At 32.3% G+C, this 17,813-nt stretch overlaps 1 protein-coding gene across 2 annotated transcripts; it reads right to left on the reverse strand.

Annotated features, from left to right (window-relative positions):
* Positions 1-7,509: 7,509 nt before the first annotated feature.
* Positions 7,510-10,255, reverse strand: LOC108984589. Of its 2 annotated transcripts, none has more exons than XM_035692141.1 (2): positions 9,777-10,255; positions 7,510-8,511 (listed from the first exon to the last, which is right to left on the reverse strand). In XM_035692141.1, exon 2 carries the CDS (start codon positions 8,475-8,477, stop codon positions 7,920-7,922), a length of 558 nt encoding a protein of 185 aa, XP_035548034.1. In that variant the 5' UTR covers positions 8,478-8,511; positions 9,777-10,255; the 3' UTR covers positions 7,510-7,919. The 2 variants fall into 2 exon arrangements, with proteins under 2 accessions (XP_035548034.1, XP_018812141.1); XM_018956596.2 differs by having other exon boundaries at positions 7,510-8,516; positions 9,777-10,249.
* Positions 10,256-17,813: the final 7,558 nt, after the last annotated feature.

A 17,813-nucleotide genomic window follows, 5' to 3' on the forward strand; every position in this document is an offset into this window, starting at 1 on the left:
TCATGCATAAAATTCGAGAAATATTTTTTAATTGATGAGTTAATATATTAAGAAAAATATTTTATTCAAAGCGATTATATAAAATAAATTATATATAAACTATTTCGATCTGTGAATTAACAACTCTCGTATATTAAATTCCCTTCACTTGAAAGATCTAAAATCAAGATAAACATTGCGATCGTTTTCCTCGTCCAGAAGAAATCATATTTTTTTCACAAACGTGGTCATCCGGCATCCTCGATCCGTCGCTATAAGCATGGACACGAGATCAAGATCATCCTTCCGGCTCAGCAGTAGCTGCAATATCTTCTTCATGATCTCCATGGAAGGCGGATCCTTCCCGTTCGCCATGATCAATAGTACTCCTCTCGGTAGGATTCACTCTCTCACGAATTTCAATCACCAACTTCACAGTCTCCGAAAAATCCCTCATAATCCGAGCCATGATGTCCCTCTGAAAGAACACCAGAAGTTCCTTGTCCAGCTTCCGGAGTTTGTCCGCGTAAGCGAATCTGATGCTCTGTTTCCACCACTTGAGCTTCAAGCACTCATTAACAAGCTTCTCTCCCTTCTTCACCAACTCGACCAATCCCTTTATTTCTCCTCCCGGGGATCGACCTAACTCTTCATGTGACTGTCGAATATCTTCGATCAATACCTCTAGTCTAGACAGCGTAGATTTGAGGCCTTCCAAATAGGATTGGAACTGAATGGTTCTTTTTGTTACATACGTAATTACTTTACACGAACCATTAAATATCTCTCCCAACGCTGCTCCCGCAGCAGCATCTCCAATTGTTCCAACTTTCATGGCTTCGTTTCGCCAAATAACGTAAGATATATTCCTGTCCTGTTCATGAAAAGAAAACGAACAATTAATCCTCGATTACTTCCCCCAAAAAATGAAAGGAACCAAGATTTTGTATCCGATATGGTTCCTAGAATAATCGAAAACAAGAGCAAACTATATAAGTCCAACATTGGAAACATGCCGGCAAGGCCGGCTCAATAGCTTGTTGGGCATAAGGCGAAAACTTTAAGGCATAAATATATATATATATATTTATATTTATAAAATAAAATTCTATAAAATTATTTTAACTTTAGTTTTTATATTATATTTTTATTTAAAAGTTATTTTTTTTTATGGTTTTGGAAAGCAAAATTACTAATTAAGACTTTATACCACATTTTCAATTGATAGCTCATTTAATCTTTATTGGGAAATTACTAATTTAGAGAGAATTATTTTATTAAATTTGGTTTTACAAACTTGCTTTAGATTCTTAGAAGCAATTATAATCATTATTTTAAATAAACAATGTAAGTATATGGGAAACAAATTGGACTCCAAGAATCTTTAATTTTATGAACACTCGAAAAGCAGATTTTACTATTTATAAACTAATAATGATAAAAAGTGAGTATACATTTAAAAAGAGAGTGTGTGAAAAAATAGGATGAGAATTTGGATTACTTATGTCTCACTAGCAATACTAGAAATCATAAGATCAGATGGACAGGAGTAAAAGCTTTGTCATCATAAAGTAAACTCAAGCATATATAACAGAATTAAAAAAAAAAAAAAAAATCCCAATATATATCAACATATATATTTGGAAACATAATCATAAGAATACTCAAGCATAAAAAAAAAAAAAAAATCTCATGCTAATGAATACCTTTTTGGTAATTAGGGAACATTACTAACATCTTTATAACTCAATGACTGACTATGAAAATAAAGGGCTTGATTGGGAGCCAAAAGATTAAAAAGAAAAAAAAAATCATAAAACAAGAAAAGTTCAATAAAAGTCGAGTTTTGAGAAAAAAGAGATCAGAAATGTGTTAAATCAATTAGAGAGATGACCATTTACATAAGATTTATTTGTTACTTTTTTATGTTTTTTTTATTGAGTTAATCAATTTTTTCTAATTAAGATTTATTTTTTCTTTTGAAAGATTCTACATGGGATTTTATTTTTCTATTTTCTCTCATTTAATTTCATTTCGAGTATAAGCTAGTTGAAGTCTAGATAAACAAGAATATTAGATGCTTAAATATATATTCTTCGTGGAAAAGATTTAGAGGTGAAGATTTGTATCTAATATTCTTGCAACCTAAGAATAGAAAGACGTAGGTTGTGTTTGGATGTTGAAGTGAGTTGAGTTGAGTTGAGTTGAGATGATAAAATATTGTTAGAATATTATTTTTTAATATTATTATTATTTTGATATTTGAAAAAATTGAATTATTTATTATATTTTGTATTGGGATTTGAAAAAGTTGTAATGATGAGTTGAAATGAGTTTGGGATCCAAACGAAGCCGTAGTACTATACTAATTGACTATGCCAAAAACTGGTTGAAACCAATTTATGCTTGAAATTCCTTTGTTTCTTCTCATTTTGTGTGTGCGCCTTGACGATCGATGAAACGAAGCAGAAACCATAAACAAAAGCAGAGAGAGAGAGAGAGAGAGAGGCTCTTGCCTCTTGGATCTCTTGATGGGAAAGGAATTAAGGACAACGGCTGTTATATTTATTATAGATTGTGATATTAAATATATGAATTTATTGAATATGAGTTATTATTTATTTTAGTGAACCATTATTTCCAAAAGATGCATTGGTTCAATGGTAAGGGTGTGTTGTTTCAAATGAAAGGGTAGGAGTCCAAAATTCCATAAGTGTAATTTGATTTATAATTTTGTGAAGTGTTGGATTTGGTCAGACATATGCTTGGGCCAGCCAAGCCTTGCACGTGGGCCAAAGAGTCACAATAATTGGGTGTTTGCATATGGGCTGAATAAGCACTTTGATAGGGTGCAATGTTTCAAAAATTAATTTAATTGAAAAGGCATTTCTGGAGACTCAAACCAGTGCCTTCCCTTTCCCAAGTGAGACACCTGTTGACCACTAGGCTAGGCCATACTATTTGGTCTTTAAGTGAAACATCATAGCCTTTAAACCAGTAACTATCAGTAGAAAAGTCACAAGTTAATAGTTGTAATCTTTCACATGGTGTCACTTCATTCTCTATAAATAGGGGATGAGACCCACGAATTTCATTCATTCTATTCTCTCATATTTTCAGTCACTTGCACAATTTTGTAGAGAAACTCTGAAGGAAAAAATTTAGAATTGTTATCTGCAGTTGGTGACTTTGTTGTATCTTGGAGGAGAATTGCTTGTAACCCGGTAGCAAACTCTTTTGAGTGGGGGCAATTATCACCTTAAAGATTATGATTAACACGCCTCAAAGTCGCATTTAATTTTCAGATTACTGTATCCGCACAATTTTAAGGTGATAATAGCAATGGAATCAGAATTCCGATCGTCTCTACGACTTATTTACATCAATCAAGTCATCAAAAGAGATTTAAGATGCATTGGAATTAAAATATAGAACCGAAAAGTAAGGTACGGATAAATTCCTTATTATGAAATATTTTGAATTTACAATGAATGATAATACTTTGTTGATGGATCAAGTCCATGAATTACAAGTTTTGGTGAATAAACTTCGAGATCTTAATGTTGAAGTTTTTGAACCTTTGCAAGTTGGGACTATTATTGCCAAACTTCCTCCAAGTTAGAATAATTATAGAAAGAAACTTATGCACACAACAAAAGATTTCACTATAGAGCAAATTCAAAAACATTTACAAATTGAAAAGGAAACTTGAATTCGTGATAAGAAATTATTTTATCAAAATGACTCTAAGATGAACTTTGTTGGTGAGAAAAATAAGTTTCAAAACAATTTTGGAGGAAGCAAGAGAAAATTTAATGACTTTTCCAACAATGATGACAAGTCCAAGAAAATAAAAACTTGTTACAATTTCAAAAAGAAGGGGCACTTTAAGCGTAAATGCAAGTACAAGAAAAAATACAAGAAAGAAAATGGCAATTCCAATAGTGCAAATCTGATCGAAAATGAGACTTCAGAAATTGTGGCTATGATCTCTAAAATGCACATTAGTATGATTACAAAGTTAAATATGGCTACAACAATCGACTCTTCTGATTGGTGGTATGATTAAGGCGTTACCATTCATTTTTGCAATCAGAGATCTCAATTCAAAAATTATGAAGATGCAGCAGATGGACATGTAGTACTAATGGGAAATCACAACTCTGCAAAAGTTGTGGGAAAAGGAACTGTAAAAATTCAGTTCACTTCTGAGAAGAAACTTATTCTTGTTAATGTTCTTCATGTCCCAGAAATAAAGTAAAATCTTGTATCGACAAATTTGCTTTGTAAAAAGGGTGTCAAGACCGTAATTGAGTTTGACAATGTAATTCTTTCCAAAGGGGGAGTGTTTGTTGGAAAATGGTACTCTTATGATGGATTGTATAAACTAAGTATTAATAAAATAAGTTCTGATTTCACTTATATTGTTGAATCTTCTACTTTGTGACATAATCGTTTAATACATTTGAATTTTAAATCTTTAAAGTTTATGTCTAAACATAGTTTAATTCCATATAATCATGGACATGGTGCTAAATGTGAAATTTGTATTCAAGCAAAAATGACAAAGAAACCTTTTCCTAAAACAGACAGAAATACACAATTATTAGAATTTGTGCATTATGATATTTGTGAATTAAATGGTATTTTAATTAGAGGAGATAATAGATATTTTATTACTCTTATTGATGATTTCTCAAGATATACATATGTATATCTAATGAAAAGTAAAAATGAAGCCTTCAATATGTTTAAATCTTATAACTCTGTTGTTGAAAATTAGAAGGAAAATAAAATTAAGATTCTTCACAGTGACAGAGGCGGTGAATATTTTCCTACTGAATTTTCTTTGTACTACGAGGAGAATAGCATAACACATCAAACTAGTGCACCCTATACCCCACAACAAAATGGTTTAGCAGAAAGAAAAAATAGGACACTAGCTGATATGGTAAATGCTATGATTTTGAATGCAAAATTGTATTCTATTATTTGCATAATAGAATACGTTCTATGAAATTCAAAATTTCACCACATGAATTGTGGAAAGGTAGGAAACTAAATCTGGAATACTTAAGGATATGGAGTTGTTTAGCCTTTTATAGAGTTCCGAACACAAAAAAAAATAAAATTAGGTCCAAGGGCAATCAATAGTGTTTTTGTAGGATATGCTGAGAATTTAAAAACATATAGACTTTTGGATTTGGATTTTAACGTTATAGTAGAATTAAATGATGTAGAATTTATTGAAGATAAATTCTATAATGATTCTAAAGCAGTATTAGATCCTACTCAAACACTAGAATCTAACTTGAGTCGGAAAATGAATTGTATAATTCCTGACACATTGACTGAACCGAGGAGAAGTCAAAGAGTTAGAAAAGAAAAAAACTTGGATCTAGATTTTGTGTCATCTCAGGCTATTGTTTTCCTTTTGGAAGGAAATAGAGATGATGTTTTATATAAGATACCTATTCTATTAAATATAGAAGAAGATCCAAAAATATTTAAAGAAGTTATGACTTCTAGAGATGTTTCATTTTGGAAAGAGGCGATAAATGATGAAATGGACTCAATATTGTTAAACAATACTTGAGTTTTAGTAGACTTGCCTCATAGATCAAAACCTATTGGTTGTAAGTGGGTATTTAGGAGAAAATACAATATAGATGAGTCTCTTCTAACATTTAAAGTCAGATTAGTAGCCAAAACTTTTAAACAAAAAGAGGGCATAGACTATTTTGATACGTATGCCCCAGTGGCTAGATTTAAATCCATTAGAGTCCTTATGGCACTGGCTTCAATATATAACTTATATGTACACCAAATGGATGTTAAAACTACTTTCCAAAATGGTGAATTGGATGAAGAGGTGTATATGAAACAACCTGACACTACAAGGGGAAATAGCTTTACTAGCGATTTGTTTTCGCTAGGAAAACACAAAAAATCGCTGGTAAATATCTTTGCCAGCGATTTAAAATTCGCTGAATAATCGCCGGTATTAAAGCCCCACTTTAGATCTACTTCAACGGAACGAAAAAATCACTGGCAAATTTTTTTTTCACGGCGAAAATAAGTCTCCGCTAAATCCCACTACAATCGCCGCAAAAAAGATACGATTCCATTTTTAAACGCTGGGAAATCTTTTTTCCAGCGATTAATTTCTGTCACTCAAAGAGATTAATTTGCTGGAATATTCTTCACCAGCGATGGTTTCAAATCGCCGTAATAGAATTAACGGTATTGAAATAACATTTGCAGTGATTAAAGTTCGTTGGCATATATTAATACCAGCGATTTTGACATCACTGCAATTGAGATATACTCAATGCAGCGACCATACTATTGCTACGAATAAGTAAACAACGACGATTAGAAAATCACCGTGAATTAATTTTTCGTTTTCAAAATTATTTGGCGGCAATTTTTTACTCGCTGCAATTGACTTCTTGATTTTCGGAGTTCATTGTTTCTGTCAACTGTAGAGACCCTCGTTTGTACATAGAATTGGATAAGTGAAACGCCCATTGGACTGAATACCGTTGGCGCTGATGTCGAGAGTTATAGATTTGAATCGGGTAACTTTATATGCTTTTAAATGATTATTTAATTATTTTTAATGTTTCTAACTTCTAATTTTTAATGATTTTATAGACCTAATTGTAAACTCTAGCATAATTGCTGATTACTGAGAGTCTGAGACGGATGCCCCTTGAGAGTTAGGAAGGAGTTGAGAGACTATGGACTATAGAGAATCCCATTTTTTGGTGAGAATCAAATTATACTTTTATCATGTTCAATTTTTTATTATCAATTTTTTTCTTTTATTGATTACAATTTTCTATCTTCATTTCAGGTATGACTAATAGACCATTAAGATTTGAGTGAAATCTGTGTTTAATAGTTATCTTTAAAAATTAAATCAATGTTGTAATAAATATGATTGTTACAACTTACGGCTACATATTATTTAGTTTTTAAACTATTGTTTACTTTTTTTAAATTTTTTCAATATTTTTTTTACAGGTTTGGAATTGGGCTTTGGTGAGCCCAAAAGTCGAAAAAGGGCATTCATTTAGCCCAATAAAAGGTTGAAGTTCCGACTTTCGATCGGAGTCGAAGTAAAAATTTTCCTCTGACTCTTGAGGTCGGAAACGTCAACTTTGACTCCGTCGAAGTCGGAGCTTAGCTCTATCTCTAAGGAAGACATCGATCCGACGATGCCAAGTTCTTTTTACTCTGTTCAAAAAGTCTTTTCCGCCAGTTGATTTGTAGGAGTTGAGAAGGGCCCTTACTCTATCCTATAATTAATTATATATATATATATATATATATATATATATACACATAATCTAATTACTAAAACTTCAAAACTACTCTTAAAACACATATAAACAGAAAAGGAAAACAAAAAAGAAAAACAAATGAGTTTGATGATAAGGATGATGACAGTGTCGAAAAAAAGGAGGATAGATTCGAATTTCATGACCCAGATGGAACAAAGCTACATCCTCCACACAAATCCTGTGAACATAAAATGGATATACGAGTAACTTTAGAGGAATAAAGATCCAAAAAATAAGATGACACATAAGCCGATAGATACAGGTAGTAAAGAAAGACGTCACTGTTTCTTAAAAGTGGTCACAGATGAGACTTGCTTGCGACTGTATTTAGCGTTATGTATAAAATTAGAGAAATATTTTTTAATTTCTGAGTTAATATATTAAGAAAAATATTTTATTCAAAGCGATTATTGGGCTGACCGGCCCTTAAACACCAACTAAACAAGATAAACGTAAGTACTGCTACTAGCCCAATCAAAGACCACTTCATGACTCAACCAAGGCCCACACAATAGCCCGGCCCATAGATCTCCTAATCCTTAATCCTTCAGACTTTATCTCACGACCGAACCCTAACTCATCTTGTCTTCTTCACGCACGGCTGCCAGATTTGTTACAAATAGCTGCAATATCTTCATGATCTTCATGGTTGGCGGATCCTTCCACTTCGCTATCAATACTACTTGTCTCGGTAGGATTCAGTCTCTCAGGAATTTCACTCACCATGTTCTCGGTAGAATTCAGTCTCTCACGAATTTCACTCACTATGTTCACAGTCGTCGACGAATTCCTCATAATCTGAGCCATGATGTCCCTCTGAAAGAACACCAGAAGTTCTTTGTCCAGCTTCCGGAGTTTGTGCGCGTAATGGAATCTGATGCTGTGTTGCCACCGCTTGAGATTCGAGCACTTATTTACAAGCTTCTCTCCCTTTTCCACCAGCTCGTCCAATCCCTTAATTTCTCCTCCCAAGTCTTCGTGTTCGACCAATTCCTGTAGTCTAGACAGCGTAATTCTGAGGCCTTCCAAATCGGATTGGAACTGAATGGTTGTTATTGTTACACGCGTAATTACTCCAACGAAACCTCTAAATATCTCTCCGAACGCTGCTCCCAAAGCAGCATCTCTAATAATTTCTCCATTTCTCATGGCTTCGTTTCGCCAAATAACCGAATATTTATTCCTGTCCTGTTCAGGAAAAGAAAACGAACAATTAATCCTCGATTACTTCCCCTAAAAAATGGAAGGAAGCAAGATTTTGTATCCGATATGGTTCCTAGTATAATCGAAAGCAAGAGTAAACTATATAAGTGATGAAATACACAATAATATAATAAAAATTAGAATGAAATTAATATTCAAACAAAACCAGTTTGGACTGAGCCCAGAAATCTCGCTTTCTTTAAGTAGATTTAAGGCATCTGCGGTGTATAAAGTCTCAAATTAATTAGTGCAGTAGAACTCTTCTAGACTTGACTCATCCAAGATATAACTGCCCAACTGATCGTCGTATAGGCAGAACTAATTCTGTACAAGTGGTTGAGCTCAAAGATTCACAAAAAAAACACATTTATTTTATCTGAAAATACTCTTAAAAATATATACTCACTAAACTTATTTTTCTTATCTCACTTTCTCTAAAGTATATTCCTTTATATTATCGAAAGACCAAACAAATATATATATATATATATATCTGTACTATATATATAAATGCAAATGCCAGAGGAACAATATTTTCGTCTAATATTTTTTTCCCAATTTTACCCTTGCCTTTATTCTTAAATTACCACTTTTGTTTCTCGTTTTGCTTTATCGCCTAAATATTATTGTCTTTTTATATTTACAATCTTATCACTTCCTCTGACAGACTGAAACCGACTCAAATATAAAACTTAATATTTTCCTTCCGTTTGTGCTCTCTATTCTCTCTTTCTTAAAAAAAAGAAAATCTCCAATTCGAATTGCTCCTCCTCTTGAATCTCGACAGTGCTAGGTATGCTTCTTATTCTTTCTTCTCTCAGTGCTGCATGAGTGAATTACTTACACTATAATCACATCATACGCATATACATGACCAAAAGAAAAAAAAAAATTCCAAACAGAATAAAAACCATATTTGCATATTTGCAACTGATCAGGTGGATTAGTACTTCACAGAAAATAACCCCAACTCAAACAAGTCCATATGGATAAATGACACCAAAAAACAACCTAATCACAGTGAATAAAATCTTTCGATTTTCATAACTTTAGTAGGGAAATCTTCCGATTTGCTCGTAGTTTAGGAGAGAGGGAGACAAGCAACAAACCGATGAATTGACAACACGAAAAACCCAAATAGCGTGAAAAAAAAAAACCCAAACCGAATATCAATAGGTAACCTTACTTGGAGAAAATCGAAACCCATTCAAAACCATAATAGAAAGTGAATCAAAAGGGTCTTACCTTCAAGGATTTCCCTTTGGAAAGATGTGAACAAAATCTTGGATTTAAACTTGGAAACAAACTGAAAATGGGTAAAGACAATTGAGCATCATTCAGTTAAGAAGGAAGGAAACCATTTCCTCTCTTGCTTGGGTCGCAGGGCTTGGAGAATGGGAGTGGAATGTTTGATCTCTTGAGGATGAAAAGAAAGGAGGAAGGAAGGAGATGAAAGGGTCGGGGGCTTGAGGACAAGAAAACTTTTTTTTCTTTGCTTGAGGAGATTGACGGGTTTATAAGGGCAAATAGATTTAAGTCACTTTTGGTCAATCTTACTTCATAAGCTAAGGAGGATGAATTGTGGGGATCTACCCACCTCAAGTTATTTTTCCTACCTACTACCTAGGGAGGTAGGAAAAATAAAAGGGAAAAGACTATGCACGACCATCTTAGCTAAGAAATCCGCTGGAACATTATCCACTTTTATCCAACCTGACCTAATCTCTAAAGTCTAAACGGCAACGGCAAAACCTGCACATTATTCCAACAATTAGTAACAGCATGCGCTCCTAGTAGGTAGGAAAAATAAAAAGGAAAAGACTATGCACTCCCATCTTAGCTAAGAAATCTGCTGGAACATTATCTGACCATCATTCTCGGATCAATTATTTTCTGTATAGGGTTGGTTGACTCAAAATGCTAGTGCATGGATTATAGACCAAGTCACAGTCCGTGCACATGGAAACTAATTAAAGCCTATCCATGTGAACGTGGAAATTAAAGGCACTACTACTCTTTCATGCATAGGATTAGATTCCAATTAGTTAATGTCACTATCGAAATAATTTAACTCCTCATTTACGTGAAGTTTCATTCACGGAACATTCAAAGTCTTCTTTATATGCGTTCTTCTGTCAATGTGCCATTAATGTTCTGTGCCAATTCAGAACTTGGACACCAACTAATTTTGAAGACAATTAATTATTGTAAATGACTTGAGATCAGACTCTTACGAACAATTCATCAAATAATATCTATTTTTCTTATTAGATCTATAGCAGACCATGTACAATAAAAAAAACCAATTAAGAACGAATTCATCAAATAATTTCTTATTCTATTTTTCTTATTCTATACTATAGTATGAAAGAGTCTTTCATACAAAGGATTAGATTCCAATCAATCAATATCAAGGTGGAAATAATTTAGCTCCTCACTTATGTGAAGTTTTATTCACGGAACATTTAAAGTCTTCTCTATACGCGTTCTTCCATTAATGTGCCATTAATGTTTTATGCCAATTCAAAACTTGGACGCAAACTAATTTCGAAGACAACTAACTAATTGATGTAAATGACTTGAGATCAGACTCTTACGAGCAATTCATCAAATAATACTATTTTTCTTATTCTATAGTAGGCCACGTACAGTCAAAGAACCAATTGGCTAATATCAACCTCTCACTACAAAAAAATAAAAATAAAATTAAGTTGTTTAATTAATGGAAACTAGATTACTCTTTTTATTTGGCATGAACACCTATATGTTCCTTTTTGTTTGAAATTGTTGCTGTTGGAGTAAATCAATAGGAGAATAAGTAAAATATTAAAGGGCCAGAATTGCCTAGACATGGGCAGATAGCAGTCCGCATCATTTGCATGAACAGTATCACCAACAAATGTGCTACCATCCAACAAATTCCACACACAAAAGGTATTCCCAAAAACTCCTATGATGGTGGACTTGGTGTCCTAATGTTTCTAAATTCTATAGGTCTAAAGTGTAAATATAAGAATAAAGTAAAAAAAAAAAAAATTTGTTATAGAGTAATTGTAGTAGCCCTGAAGTTATACCGCTCACTTTGTTCCATTGATGCGAGACCATATTGTGATACTACATGACTTATTAAAAAAATTAAAAATACAAACATAAAAGGGTAGAAAGAATTTAAGATTTTACCCTTTCTCTCTTTGTATTTTCGGGTACTATACATTATTTTGAATATATATTTTTTAAATTTCTTTTTAATAATTCACGTGGTGTCTGTTAATTGGACAAAGTGAGCAGTATATAAAATATATACAGTGCCTAAAACTTCTACTTCTACTTCTACTAGTAGAATTAGGGCATGTACATTTAATTATATGTTCTTTTTGGGAAAAGCACCCAAGGTGGATTTGGATACACAGTTCAGATGAGATGAACTGTTTTATTAAATGTTAGATAAAATATTATTAAATATAATTTTTTAATATAATTTTTATTTTGATATTTGAAAATTTTCAATTGTTTATTAGATTTTTATATGAAAATTTGAAAAAATTATAATGATGAGATAAGATAAGATATTTTATGTACCCAAAACTACAAACTCCACTCTTTTGAGGTCATGTTTGCCTCAGTCCAAGTCAATAGTGCTCAAAATTTTGAATTCCAACCGGTACTGAAAGTGAAGGCACTCAAGTCAATGAAGTCGTTGTGGAAACTGACACCTCCAATCCAAATTTATAAATTTGGAAATTAAGTCATTGCTCGGCCTCTTAATGCGTAAGTAATGGGTCTAACTAGTCCAAGATTCCAAGTCAATGTGGAAAATACACATCCTAACTTTAAACTTCAGCCAATGAACATGCAGTACTCTAAACTCCGGCAACCCATTTTTCCAAAGTTTCTCATAATATTTTTTAATTGGTCCAAAGTCTAAATACAATCATAAATTAAAAAAAAATGATATAATATAATATATGTACGAAGACCATTGGATTACATATTGTTTTGAAAGGGTCCACTCTAATTTAATATTTCAAAATACAAAATGAGGATGTGAATCAAGCGAATAGGGTCATGATATTGTGGAAGTTTTTTTTTTTTTTTTTTTTTTGCGAAAGTTGTTATCATTTTTAATATTATTTTTCTTTTAAAATTTGAAAAAATTAAATTAATGTTTACTTTATTTTGTTTAGAAATTTGAGATGAAATTGTTTATGAAAAAGTTTGAAAAAGTTTAGTTACGAACAATTCATCAAATTAGAACGAACTCAAGGCTAATATCGGCCTCTCACTACAAAAAAAATTATATTGAGTATATGTGATCAGTTTGTTTGTCATTCTTACGAGAAAGAAATCTACCAAAGTAAAGGCACAATACTATTTTTCAATTGTACAATAACATTTAACTAAATGAGTAATGAAGTGTATAGTCAGAATTTAAATTCAAAAATTTTACTCTAATATTATATAAAATTACTATTTGTTCCAAAAACTTGAAGACATAATACACTCACTACAACAAATTTGAGATTTTGGGACGAAATTATTTAGGGACGAAATTTTTTTCGTCCCTAAAAGTCATTTTTTGGGACAAAATTTAAATTTCGTCCCAAAAAATCGATGAATTTAGAAAACCGTTCGAACGTCAAAATAACCGATCGAACAGTTTTTTCTGCGACGAATTAAATCGTCCCAAAAAATTTTTACCGTTCGAACGTGAAAAAATACGTTCGAACAGTAAAATTTGGCGGATAATTACTTTATTATGGCGGGAAAAGTTCAAAAACGTTCGAACGATAATTTGTTGTGTTCGAACGGAACATATTTGGTGGCAAATCCTGGCAGGAAGCTTTCTAAACCGTTCGAACGGAATATATTTAGTTAGAACATATTCAAGCACCACATTTATACATTCGAAGGTATAATATTAATCTCGGTACGAAACTCAAAATATAAAAAATATCTATCATATATACAAATTCATTAATTAATTTTATGTAATTAATTTTAAAATATTTTAATGATTTCTTTTACGTTAAATAAGATATTTAGTAAATAAATATTATCAATCACATACATATTAATCAACCAAATAAAGCAAATATTATCAATCAAAATGTCATATATATTGTTCATAATTACAACAAAAGAAAATATAAATAAAAGATAAAAACTATGATGCGAGGTCTCTACACACATCCTCGACTGCAGCTAATTGTGTCTCTACTTGTGTCAGTCGAGTACTAACTGTGACCTGAGTTGCATTATTGGCATTAATCGCTGTACGTAACTCATCAACCTCTGTACGTAACCCAGAGACGGTAGCCATAATCTCTGTACGCAACTCAGACATGGCAGTATGCACTGCATCAATCACTGCTGATGTGTGTACACCGATCTCAGCACGCAATATGTCAGCCAGCTCCTCGCGAATATATGTGCGTGATGTCTCAGGCTGTGTAGATGTCTCACCGGCCGATACTCCAGTATCTCCTGGCTGCCCATCTCTCTGAATCTCAGCCCTATCTGGAACAGCTCCACGAAAACGAAATCTAGAGTGTCCCGTGCTCCGTGATAGGGTGGTGCTGTTGATCGGTGCCATCGGAAATCGAGAACGCTCGGCAGATTCGGGCACAACCCCGGCATGTAGCAAAAATCGAGTGAGGAGGATCCCAAACGGCAGTATATCTGTCGTAATAAACCGTGCCTCTGATCGGATCCTCTCAAATATATAACCAACGAGGTCGATCGGGATGCCACGAGCGACCCGTATCATAAATCTCGCTCGATCCATGCCGACCTCGGTCTTGTGCTGCCGTGGGTCAATATTGTTGGCAATGATCAAATTCATAATCTTGAAGAAAGAAGATAAATCTGCCTGCCTAATACTCTTGGAGCCATCATACACTGGAGCATCTGGACCAACAATCAAGTCCCTGACCTCGTGATCAGCAAGTGTATCTATCTCATCTGTGTAATCTAGTCCCTCGTCCTGAGACTGAGCTGCATCACCTGAGGGACCAGACTCCCGTACTGGTAGGTTTGGATAGGCATCAAGAAGCCTAGGAATACCCAAATATGCAGCGAGTCCATCCGCTGAAAATATAACAGGAGCTCCTCGGACAGAGATCCTATATGCCCCTCCATCGTCTGGGCTAGCAGCACCGAGCTCTTTATAGAACTCAGTAACGATCTCAATGAAGGAAAGGAGCTCCATTCCTTCTTCTCGCTGATCTAAGATCGGTGCCCAACCACGATCATTAAATACTGATGGGAGGGAATGACCCTCCCATATAAGAGCGACAAAATCAGACAGTTTTACCTGTCGCTCAAGTAAAACGGTCCGCTCTCGAACTGTTTGGATGGAAGATTCTCCTGATCTACCACGTTTACGGCCCCGAGAAGACATTATTATGATCCTGCAATTAAAACAATAAAATATACATTCAAGATTAGTGATAAAATCTAATTACGACTAAAAGATTTACAAAATTATATACTAATAGCAATTTAATAAATTAATTGATAGAACATATAATCAATTAAACGATGAAAACAATTTAATAAGCTAATAAAATGTTAATGGATTTAACTTAATAATTACCGTTCGAACGTATAAATATATGTTCGAACGGAAAATTAATAACGTTCGAACGTGTCTATAAAGTTCGAACGTACAGGTTTACCGTTCGAACGTACTGGTTAATACCGTTCGAACGTAAAACAGATCTAACTCGGCCATGGCTGAGTCAACTCAGCAGCCATGAAAATACTCAAAAATGTTTCGATTCCGTGGTTTCTTCGACTCAAAAACAAAGTATTCTTCATTCCTAAACATCCTACGATAGATTTATGATGTTCTACGGTAATTATTAATGAGAAAATATAATTTTAAGGAAAAAAACCAAATAAAACCATAAAATTATAAAATAAACGGTAAAATGAGTTTGAAAGTACATACCTTTAGTTGGGAGGACAAATGTTGTACGTATGTGTTGATCACGACGGCAGACGGCGGTGAAGAGCGTGCGTTCAAACGTTTTCTCACTTTTTCAAACGGTGGAGACGGCGGCGTGAGAGGAAGGAAGCCCGCGATAAACTTATACCTGCAGAACCGTTCGAACGTTAATATTAAACGTTCGAACGTTAATGTAAAACCGTTCGCCCGTTACTGTTTCACGTTCGAACGGAAGTTTTACAATATTATTAAAAAATATATTAAATGTATACTATATTTATATTCATATAAATTATTATAATATATATACTATTATAGTAGATTATATATATTGTAATCTACTATGTAATATTATAATATATATTATAATAGTAGAATACTTTAATTGAAAGCATAATATCTTATAAAATATTTTCTTATAGTATAATAGTAATATATCATAATACTTTACTATCAAAGTGTTATATATGAGATATTAAGATATATATAGTACTATATAATAGCATGTAGTACTATATGGTATGAGTTTATACTTAACTAATATATGTCATATTACATATTCCATTATACTTTACCTACTAAAGTTATATATGATATTATACAACATATATACATAGAGTATAGACAACGACTAATATACTATCATCTTATTAATTTCTACATACTTTATTATGTGACCTTAGTATATTTGGGGCTATATATATGTGAGTATATATTACTAATACATATGATCTTAATAATATATATGATAGTATAGGTCACTATATATATGATAATATATATTACTATATATACTATATAATTAGTATAGATTACCATATATATGATAGTATATATTACATTATATATGATAGTATATATAACTAATACATATGATGTTATAGTACTTTTCATTTAATGATGAAAAAAGTTATATTTAATCATAAAGGATATGTGTTCGAACGGTACTCATAAACAGTTCGAACACATATGTTAATGTTTGAACGTAAAATAAGACATTCGAACGGACAAGGGAAATGGCGGGAAAACATCCCGCCAATTAAAGACAGCTGGATTACCGTTCGAACGTAATTTTTTATAGTTCGAACGGATTATTGCAGTGGTGGGAAAATATCCCGCCAATTAAAATATAGTATCATCTAATATGTCTACATATATTAATGTTGTTTTTTTATTCAACATTATAATGAAAAAAAAAAAAATAAAACTTTGTAATACCGTTTGAACAGTTAGAAATTAACGTTCGAACGATAAATTTTCGAGCGGGAATAATTCAATAACGTTCGAACATACTTTTTATACGTTCGAACGTGAAAATTAGGAGGGAATTGTCTCCCGCTTAATATTTTCACATTCGAACGGTTAGTAAATAACCGTTCGAACATGAAATGTTCTTCAAAAACACGACAGAACCTCACAATTTCCTTTCTCTCCGCGCTGTCGCTCCGTGCTCTGAAGATTACCCTTCGCATATTAGAGGTATTCTTTCTCAAACTAGCCCTTAAGCTCAAAAAAATTGTTCATCTCACTCCATTATTCTCGGATTAATATGTGTAGGATAGTTTGTGATTATTTTCAGATTATTCTCGGATTATTTCATTTTCATCTTCAATTTGTCAGGTATTTCTTTTAAAATAGAAATGTATGATTTGAACTTAATATTTTGCAATGTTAGAAAGTTGTATGCTTTGAAATTGGTGTTTGTGTTTGTTAGAGTTTGTAATTAATGGAGTTTTCGGCGTTGTTGAAGACGACTGGAATCTGGAACGAATACGTTCGAACGGATTAGGATTACCGTTCGAACGTATTAATTTTGTTCGAACATAGGGCATCATCGTTCGAACGGGTAATGACATTTCATATACATAATACAAATAGTTTGGGATAGTTGTGTAAATTATATGTACTACTACCATTTAATATTGTTAATTCTAGATAAATAAAATTATTATTCAAATTAAAACACTACTAAAATTTTAAAATAAAATATAAATTTTGGTAGATTTAATAATACTTAAATAGTTAAGATTTAATAATACTTAAATACTTCAAGATAAATTAATAAAATTAATATTCAAATTAAAATACTACTAAATCTTTAAATTAAAATAGAAATAGTTAAGATTTAATAATACTTAAATACTTCAAGATAAATTAATAAAATTAATATTCAAATTAAAATACTACTAAATCTTTAAATTAAAATAGAAATAGTTAAGATTTAATAATACTTAAATACTTCAAGATAAATTAATAAAATTAATATTCAAATTAAGATACTACTAAATCTTTAAATTAAAATACTTAATTATAAACATGTAAAACTAATATTT

This window comes from Juglans regia, chromosome 7, assembly GCF_001411555.2.
Source record: "Juglans regia cultivar Chandler chromosome 7, Walnut 2.0, whole genome shotgun sequence".
In the NCBI taxonomy this organism is placed as follows: Eukaryota; Viridiplantae; Streptophyta; class Magnoliopsida; order Fagales; family Juglandaceae; genus Juglans; species Juglans regia.

Coding starts and splice junctions, on each gene's coding strand:
- LOC108984589 (XM_035692141.1), bottom strand. CDS start 8,477: ATGAGAAATGGAGAAATTATTAGAGATGCTGCTTTGGGAGCAGCGTTC.